Raw genomic sequence first — 8,632 nt, forward strand, 5'->3', positions numbered from 1 at the left:
GAAATTAAAAATAATAGTAATAATTAAAATTGATAATTCATAGATTTTTTTAAATAAAAATTGATTTAAAGTATTATAAGTAAAAAAATAAAAAAATAGAAAAGAAATAGAACGAAGTTACTTGTAATATGTGGATGGAATTTCTTTCAAATCATCTGGTAATTCTTTCATTTGTACTGCAAATCTAGATTGAACCTCACCTAAAACTTTTTCATCTTCTTCAGTATCAATAAATGAAATAGCAACTCCTTTTGTTCCAAATCTTCCAGCTCTTCCTACTCTGTGTAAGAACTGGTCAGAGTCTGAGGCCATATCAAAGTTAACAACTAAATTAACTTTTTCAATATCAATACCTCTTCCACATAAATCAGTTGAAACTAAAATTCTACTTTCACCCTTTCTGAATCGTTCAAATTCTCTTTCTCTTAAATACTCTTCCATCCTACCATAAAGAATACCACATGGATATTTTTCTTTCTTTAATCGTTGAACAACAGCTTGACAACGTTCTTTACGATCAGCAAAAATAATGGCTTGATTGAAATCAATTTCATCTAATATTTCTCCTAATTTTTCTTGTTTTTCCATATCTTGTAATTTTTTACTATATAAATGAAGACCATGAAGGAATAACTTTTCTCCATCATCAATAAATACTTCAAATGGATTTTTTAAATATTTACGACATAAAGCTTTATTTTGTTCAGAAATAGTTGCTGAAAACATCATTACTTGTTTATTCTTTGAAGAGTTCATAAATAATGACATGATATCAAGTTCAGATTTAGATGAAAGAATTTTATCACATTCATCAATAACAAATGTATCAAGTTTACTAAGGTCTAATGCTCCAGAATTATTTAAAGATGCTAATCTTCCTGGAGTACCAACAATAATAGTTGGTTTTCTATTTTTTAAATCATCTACATCATTTGACTCTGGATTTCCTCCAATATAACTAGCTGTTTGAATGTCTTTACCAATTGACTCAACAAGTCTTTTTTTCATTCTATCAAATTCATTTTGAACTTGTCTAGCAAGTTCACGAGTGTGACAAACAACAATAGCAGAAACATGGTCTCCTAAGAACAATCCTTGATTAAGAATTGATAAAACAAAAACAGCTGTTTTACCCATACCTGATTTAGCTTGGCATAAGACGTCTTGACGTAACAATGCTTTTGGAATTACTTGTGATTGAACTTCTGATGGATGTTCAAATCCACAATCAGTAATAGATTGCATGATTTCTTTTTTTAATCCCATTTCTTGAAATGAAACTGTACCGACATAGGTATCTTTGTTTGATGGTTCAACTTGCATTTTAAGTGTTTCAGGTTGAACAAAATCAGGAATTTGCATTGTTGGGTCAGTCATTGGGGTTGTTTATATTTTTAAGTTTTATATTTTTAAAACCCCTCATATAAAAAAAAACAAATTATTTTTTTACTTTTTAGAAAAAATATGAAACACTATAAAAAATTGAGGAATAAGAAAACTAAGAAATATCACTTTATTGAGAATGAGTGAAGAGATTGCATCCCAACTTAATTCTTTGTTTGTTAAAGGTGAAATAAATGATGTTGAGTACGCTTCATTGGTTGATAATATTAATCAGTGTAATGATCCAAGAACAAAAGAATATCAAATTTTTATTAAAAGTAATTTTTTGAAATTAATCAAACCATATGACATTGATGAGTTTATTTCAAATTCAGATTATATCACTTCTGCAACAAAAGGTGTTTCATTGTTATTAGATAATCGAGAAAACGAATCATCAAAATTTGGCACTGTTCCATTAAAACGAGAAACATTAATCTCTGATGAGATTCCTGTTATCAAAAAGAAACAAATTACCATTGATGATTCTGTTCCAAATCCACCTCAACCTAAAAGAATTCAAACCAAAAATGAGACAGGATTTCAAACAGCGGCAGAAAGATTATATCAAGATGAAATTAGAAAAGGAAATAACCCACAAAAACCGAAGAAAAAATTTCAACCACCTTATAAAAAAGATAATACTCAAGAAAATAAGGAAAAACAAACTAAGGTTAATAAACAAAAGAAAGGAGATGAAACAGAAGATTGGATAGAAGATGTAAATGGTGTACCATTAGATGATCCACGATTAATTAATAATGATCCTTCATTATTAACAAAAATAGTTCATGAAATTTTAGATAAATCACCAAAAGTTACATGGGATGAAATAGCAGGATTAAAAAGTGCTAAAAAAATTGTACAAGAAGCAGTTATTTGGCCAATGTTACGACCTGATATTTTTACAGGATTAAGAGCACCACCAAAAGGACTATTATTATTTGGACCACCTGGGACTGGAAAAACAATGATTGGTAAAGCAATTGCAAGTCAAAGTAATGCAACATTTTTTAATATATCAGCATCTGCACTAACAAGTAAATGGATTGGAGAAGGAGAAAAGTTAGTACGGGCACTATTTGCTGTTGCATCATGTTATGAAAGAAGTGTTATTTTTATTGATGAAATAGATTCGTTATTAAGTGCTCGAAGTGAAAGTGAACATGAATCAAGTAGAAGATTAAAAACAGAATTTTTAGTTAGGTTAGATGGAGCAGGAACAGATGATGAACGAATTTTGGTAGTTGGAGCAACAAATAGACCACAAGAAATAGATGAAGCAGCGAGAAGAAGATTAGTAAAACGATTGTATATTCCATTACCAGATATTGAAGCACGAATGACATTAGTTAAAACGTTATTAAATAAAGTAAAAAATGAAGTAAGTGAAGAGGATATTAGAAGTATTGGAGAGAAGACTGATGGTTATTCTGGAAGTGATATGAAAGAACTTGTTAAAGATGCTGCATATGGACCAATTCGAGAACTTAATTCATTAGAAATGAATATTATTGATGTAGATACATCTCAAGTTCGACCAGTTCAATTAAAAGATTTTATTGATTCATTGAGAACTATAAGGCCATCAGTTTCACAAGATGATTTAGCAGAATACATAGATTGGAATAATAAATATGGAAGTGTAAGTTCTTAAATGTACTATTTTTATAATAACCATTTTTTGATGACTTTTAAAAATAAAGAAATAATTCATAATTGAAAATTTAGAAATAAAAGGAACTAATAAAAATAAAAAGATAGATTATAATGATTGAATCGTTTGTTCTTTAATAAAGATAAAAAAAATTATTAACTCTCATTATCTAGTACTCCAATTCAATATAGTAAAGGAAAGAAAGGGAAATTTAATGAAGGAAGTATTTCATTAATTAATAATAAAATTATATGTTTAAAAAAAGAAAAAGAAGAGTTTGAAATAGATATTCAAAAAGCAGTTTTAATTAGAAATGGAGATTTAATGAAAAAACTTGAAGAAAACCAAGTTAATAAATCATTTCAAATTAATACTGAAAAAGAAAATTATATTTTTTTATTTAATGACTTTGGAAAATTTATTAATTGGTTAACACAACTTGGACTAAATATGAAAATTAGTGGAACATATGGGTACCCACTTCGTGTGGCATGTTTAAAATCAGGATGGAGATATCCTGTTCCATTTTTTCGAAGTATTCAATATTTAAGATATAATGGAGGAATTACTACTGAAGGAATTTTTAGAATTTCACCAAGTAAAGATGAAATGATGGCTGTTAAAAAAATATTAGAGTCAGATACAACTTCTGAATCAATTGATTTTGGAAATATTCGTATTGCATCAGCTGTTTGTAAAAATTACTTATCTTCTTTAGATGATCCAATTATTCCATATTTTAGATATGATGAATTTGTTAAGTGTGGTAGATGTTCCGATAAAAAAGAACGTATTAAACAATTAAGAAAATTTGTTGAAAGTCTTCCATCAATCAATAAAAATTGTTTATGGTATTTGATTGATTTTTTACACTTAGTTTCTATCAACAAAGCTATTAATCTAATGAGTCCAATGAATCTTGCAGTTTGTTTTGGACCAGCTTGTGTTAGAAATCCAGACTTAACATGGGAACAATGTGCTAATGATCTAAATTTAATTCAAAATGCATTTGAATTACTGATTGAATGTTATGATCAAGTATTCAAACATATTAAAGAAGAAAATGAAATGGTCTAAAAAGAAATGTGATGAATTTAATTTTTTTTTTAATTTGATTTAAGAAGAGAAAGATCTAAAGAGCCCATTAGTTGTGGAATATGATGGTTGATATAACATTCATTAAATGTTTGTTCTGGTGCAGAGAAACTAAAACGAACATAAGCATCTGGATTTTTAAAATAAACATATTTTATCATACATTTTACTTCATCATTTTGAATTTTAGTTTTACAAATATCACACCAACAATCATATTTTCCATATTTTTCAGTTTTTTGAGAAATCATTTGAGTTGTTTTTTGATTTTTTAAATTTAATCGCTCCATATTAATAATATCTAATCCTGTCTCTTTTGGAACTCCTGTTAATGGTGTTACATTAATAAAAAATCTACATATTGTTTTTTTATCAACAAACATTGAGGGAAGAATATCACTAATTAAACCATACTCATCAGCTGAATTAATTGGTAGGAAAGATGGTGAAAGAGAAATACTATATTCAGGATTAAAATGAAGATATAATGGAAATTGATCTTTTAAAATTAATTGTTCATGACTATAGTTTGAAAGAATAAGAGTAAATAATGGAGTTATATTTGCATTTTCATGAAGTAACCCAAACCATACTGAATAGAATGCATTGTTATATTGATGATAAGCAAGATAATGATTTTTAACTCCATAAATATTATTTGGTGAAATAAATGAAAGGATTGTCCATGAAATAGAATTACAGTTTAAAGTAATTGTTGTTGTTTGAATTGACCCCCACATTTGTTCAATTCTTTTTTTAAATATTTTTTCTGATGAAACAATATCTTTTCCAAAACTAAGATTAATTGTATTGATAATGTCATCATCATAAATTTGAATAGTTCCTATATAAAATGCACCATTTCTTTTAAAATGACTAGGAATTCTAACTTTAAAATCTTCTTTGCATAATGTTTGAGTTACAACTCCATTAAGTATTAATTTGTGTGATTGTTTAACATTAGAAAGATCAAACCCTTTAAGAATTTCTATAAGTTCGTCAAATGAAATAAAAGTAGTTGACATTAACTCAAAGAAAACTTTATTATATTCAAAAAATAAAATTCCCATATTTGCCTCTTGTGTTTGCTTTGAATAAAAGAATAATTTTAGTTTAAAAGGTGTTACAATATCTTTCCAATCACCAATAACTGAAAGAGAGTCATTAGGCCCAATAAATCCAAAACTTTGAAGTTCGTTTATAATAATATCATTAATTGTTTCCTTAATTGAAATATTTCTAACTTGAAGAAAAAAATTATCAGTTTCATGAATAAAACGGTATTGTTCTGTTAAAGACTGTTCACCTCCTTCAAGTGTAAATTCATCATTATAAGTAAATGAATAAGAGAATAATTTTGATAATAATTTTTTAACCATTTATTAAATATTCAAATATTGAATTTTCAGTTTTTACTTCATAAAGAGATGAAGATAAAAATTAAAATTACTAAAAAGATTGGTCCTTGAACAGACCCTCCAAAAATTCCTTCATCTTCAGTGAATCTACTAACACGGTTATCTTTAGTAAAAGGCGAAAGATAAGATCGATTTTGCTAGTAGTGAAGATTACTAATAATTTATATCAACTATATAATTTAATAAATATTATTTTTGAATTAAAGAAATTATGGGTTTTATATAATTTTTTAATTTTTATTTTTTGTGAATATCTAAAAATATATATTAATAATCTAAAAAAATTGTATCTCATCTTAAAAATATAAAAAGAGAAATGGCAGAAGAACTTATTCAACAATTAAAAGAAAATGAAAAGGGTTATATTGACGATATTTATAAAAATCATTCTCACCAACAAATTGAAAATACTACTTTACAACAATTAAAAGGTTTTCTTGCTGATAAATCTGATGAATTAAAACAAGCCGTTTATGATAACTATCAAGAATTCTTAGCTATTACTAGAAGATTAGAAGAAATTGAACAAGATTTTATGACAATTCATACACAATTTAATGCTATAGGAACTGAACTTGATGAATTAAATCAACACTATGCAACTGAAATGAGAGAACAACAATCTAAATTAGATAAATTAATTACAGAACGATCTTCATTTCTTAATATCTCTAATTCATTAAATAGTGAAAATAATGATATGACTAGTAAAATACCACAACTTAGAAATGATATTAAATACATATTAGATGCACCAAGTTTACTTCAAGTGTATTTATCACAATGGAATTTTGATGAATGTATTAAAATTCATGATAATGTTAGAAATTTACTTAATAAAAATAATGATTTAAAAAATGTATTAAAAGGACATGTTGCATTAGATCAATTTGAAGAAATGATTGATCACATTGTAGATAAATTAAAAAAGAGATTATTTGATTTATCTTTATCATCTCGTCAAACAGTAGTAATTATTAATCATTTAAAAAAAGTAACAAATGAAGAAAAAGCTATGTTAATTTTCTTAGATGCAAGAACAAAAACAGCAAAAGAAAGAATTGAAAGAGAACTTCATTCTGAAAATTTAAGTTTAGTAACTCAAAATGTTTGTTCATTTGCATTTCCATTAATTAAATCTACACATAGTGTATTTATTACTTCATTTCCAGTTGCTCCAACATCATGTTTTGCATCATGGAATATTTCTTTAATAAATTTTGTAATGAATAGTTTAGAAAAGAAAATAGCAAATAAAGAAGTTAAACAAAATTCTATTAAAGTTGATTGTGTTGATAAAATTATAACATTATATGATATTGTTCCTCAAGAACTTTCATTAGTATTTATTGTAAGAAAATATTTATCTAATATTGTTCGAAGTTTATCTAAATCAAAAGATGAAATTGATCCTAAAATGATTCAAAAATTAACAAGTCATGGGTTTGGTTTTCCATTCTAATTTCAATTTACTTCTTTTAAAAAAGTATTGATTTTTTTATTTATAAAAATGTAGTAAATTATTCATCTTCACCTCCAAGCATATGATATTGTTCAATATAATTAGGGTCTTCCCCATCAGAATAATCATCTTCTTCACTTTCTTTTTGTTTTATTCTTTCTTCAATTATATGTATTTGAATTAAATTATAAGAGATATAACAAATTAAAATAATTATGAGTAAAGAAATGAAGAAAAATAGAAGAACAACGATAGTATTCATAAATTTTTTTTTGAGTTATTTTTTTTAAGAACAAAAAAAAGGGTTTTTATGAAAACAAAAATCTTTTAAGAATATAATTGAAGAATGAAATTAATATTCAATGGAAGTGATAGTTTAAATAATGTCTATTCAAGTATTGAAGAAGTTTATAAACTTGTTAATAAAAATGATTGGTACCAATTAGATAAAAAAGTGTGGGATAATATGGAAAGTAGTGTTAAAGGAATGGTTGATGGATACACCAAATTAATTCCTATAGATGAAAGTAATAGTCATACTTTTTTAAGAAATATTTTGATTAAAATGAATTGTAATATTGAAGATTGTTTAGACCTTGGAGGTGGAGTTGGAAGAGTTACAAAAGATGTATTATCTCGTTATTATAAACATATTGATGTAGCTGACCAATGTTTAGTTCATGTCAATAAAGCGAAAGAATTAAAAGGAATACTTCCATCATTTAATGATGCATTTGTTTGTGATATGCAAAATTTACAATTAAATAAACAATATGATTGTATTTGGATTCAATGGTCAATTCTTTATTTAAGAGATGATGATTTAATTGATATGTTAAAAAAATGTAAAGAACATTTAAAAGAAGGTGGAATAATTATTATAAAAGAAAATGTTGGAACTGATGGATTTTATTGGGATCGTTCTGATAATTCTTTAATGAGAACAGTTGAACATATGACTCATTTATTTGCACAATCAGGATTACAAACATTACAAATTAGAAAAGATTTAAATTATCCAACAGACTTTTATCCACTTTATGCTTTTCTTCTTCAATAATCAAAAAAGAAATTTTTTTATTACTACTATTTTTTCATTTTACTTGCAAATGCTTTCCAACTATTTTTTTTTGTTTCTAAATCTTCTTCTTCTTTTTGTTGTCTAAATTATAAACATTAAAATTGTTTAAATAAATAAAAAAAGAACAAACTTCATAAGAGATTTTAATTGATGCCTTTTTTTTCTTTTAAGTAATAAATCTTTTTCAGTATCATTAGGTTTTGGTTTTGTCCATTTAGGTAATTCAGTAATTGTTTCTTTAGGAAGTTTTCTAATTTTTATTTTAGAAGTATTTACAGTTGATAATTGTACTGAATTAATATCACTAAATGGTTTAATTTTATCTAATGAAACAAGTTGATTATCACGAGGTCCAAATCTAACCCAATACGTTTGATTATTTGATGGTCTTGTAATCATTGCAGCAAACCATCCATTATCTCTTTGACTCCATGCAATAACTTGATCATTTGGTTTATAGTAAATTGTTTTTGTTTCATTTATATTATGAGAAGAACTGTTGTTTGTTAGTTTTAATTCATCTTTTGAAGATAAGA

The 8,632-nt window shown here is 25.7% G+C and overlaps 8 protein-coding genes across 8 annotated transcripts in view, besides 11 other annotated features; 5 read left to right on the forward strand and 3 right to left on the reverse strand.

The window, feature by feature from the left end:
* EDI_174420 (uncharacterized protein) overlaps window positions 1–43 on the forward strand; it is a gene marked incomplete at both ends in the record, with an annotated part of 7,212 nt that extends 7,169 nt beyond the window's left edge. The window contains one exon of the mRNA XM_001733386.1: window positions 1–43. This exon is cut by the window's left edge and continues 129 nt beyond it. Coding sequence (XP_001733438.1) covers window positions 1–43 — 43 coding nt within the window.
* Window positions 2–98: a sequence feature (AT_rich).
* A 19-nt stretch (window positions 99–117) lies between these two features.
* EDI_174530 (ATP-dependent RNA helicase SUB2, putative) lies at window positions 118–1,377 on the reverse strand (the record flags this gene model as incomplete). Its single annotated transcript, XM_001738685.1, has 1 exon — window positions 118–1,377. The coding sequence occupies one exon, from the start codon at window positions 1,375–1,377 to the stop codon at window positions 118–120; it is 1,260 nt and encodes a 419-aa protein (XP_001738737.1).
* Window positions 1,378–1,385: 8 nt separating this feature from the next.
* Window positions 1,386–1,415: a sequence feature (AT_rich).
* Window positions 1,416–1,421: 6 nt separating this feature from the next.
* Window positions 1,422–1,466: a sequence feature (AT_rich).
* A 56-nt stretch (window positions 1,467–1,522) lies between these two features.
* On the forward strand, window positions 1,523–3,040 carry EDI_174540 (uncharacterized protein; the record flags this gene model as incomplete). The annotated part of the gene is made up of 1 exon (XM_001738686.1): window positions 1,523–3,040. The coding sequence occupies one exon, from the start codon at window positions 1,523–1,525 to the stop codon at window positions 3,038–3,040; it is 1,518 nt and encodes a 505-aa protein (XP_001738738.1).
* Window positions 3,041–3,153: 113 nt separating this feature from the next.
* On the forward strand, window positions 3,154–4,117 carry EDI_174550 (uncharacterized protein; the record flags this gene model as incomplete). The annotated part of the gene is made up of 2 exons (XM_001738687.1): window positions 3,154–3,164; window positions 3,214–4,117. 2 exons carry the CDS (start codon window positions 3,154–3,156, stop codon window positions 4,115–4,117), a joined length of 915 nt encoding a protein of 304 aa, XP_001738739.1.
* Window positions 3,271–3,304: a sequence feature (AT_rich).
* Window positions 3,423–3,445: a sequence feature (AT_rich).
* A 14-nt stretch (window positions 4,118–4,131) lies between the features above and the next one.
* Window positions 4,132–4,153: a sequence feature (AT_rich).
* EDI_174560 (uncharacterized protein) lies at window positions 4,147–5,514 on the reverse strand (the record flags this gene model as incomplete). Its single annotated transcript, XM_001738688.1, has 1 exon — window positions 4,147–5,514. The coding sequence occupies one exon, from the start codon at window positions 5,512–5,514 to the stop codon at window positions 4,147–4,149; it is 1,368 nt and encodes a 455-aa protein (XP_001738740.1).
* Window positions 5,486–5,534: a sequence feature (AT_rich).
* A 173-nt stretch (window positions 5,535–5,707) lies between these two features.
* Window positions 5,708–5,839: a sequence feature (AT_rich).
* A 30-nt stretch (window positions 5,840–5,869) lies between these two features.
* Window positions 5,870–7,015, forward strand: EDI_174570 (uncharacterized protein; the record flags this gene model as incomplete). The annotated part of the gene is made up of 1 exon (XM_001738689.1): window positions 5,870–7,015. One exon carries the CDS (start codon window positions 5,870–5,872, stop codon window positions 7,013–7,015), a length of 1,146 nt encoding a protein of 381 aa, XP_001738741.1.
* Window positions 6,379–6,421: a sequence feature (AT_rich).
* Window positions 7,016–7,029: 14 nt separating the features above from the next.
* Window positions 7,030–7,065: a sequence feature (AT_rich).
* Window positions 7,066–7,361: 296 nt separating this feature from the next.
* Window positions 7,362–8,075, forward strand: EDI_174580 (ad-003, putative; the record flags this gene model as incomplete). The annotated part of the gene is made up of 1 exon (XM_001738690.1): window positions 7,362–8,075. The coding sequence occupies one exon, from the start codon at window positions 7,362–7,364 to the stop codon at window positions 8,073–8,075; it is 714 nt and encodes a 237-aa protein (XP_001738742.1).
* Window positions 8,076–8,101: 26 nt separating this feature from the next.
* Window positions 8,102–8,495, reverse strand: EDI_174590 (uncharacterized protein; the record flags this gene model as incomplete). The annotated part of the gene is made up of 2 exons (XM_001738691.1): window positions 8,102–8,177; window positions 8,227–8,495. The coding sequence occupies 2 exons, from the start codon at window positions 8,493–8,495 to the stop codon at window positions 8,102–8,104; spliced, it is 345 nt and encodes a 114-aa protein (XP_001738743.1).
* Window positions 8,179–8,218: a sequence feature (AT_rich).
* Window positions 8,496–8,632: the final 137 nt, after the last annotated feature.

Source organism: Entamoeba dispar, genomic scaffold, assembly GCF_000209125.1.
Source record: "Entamoeba dispar SAW760 scf_1105229461627 genomic scaffold, whole genome shotgun sequence".
Lineage (NCBI taxonomy): Eukaryota > Evosea > Mastigamoebida > Endamoebidae > Entamoeba > Entamoeba dispar.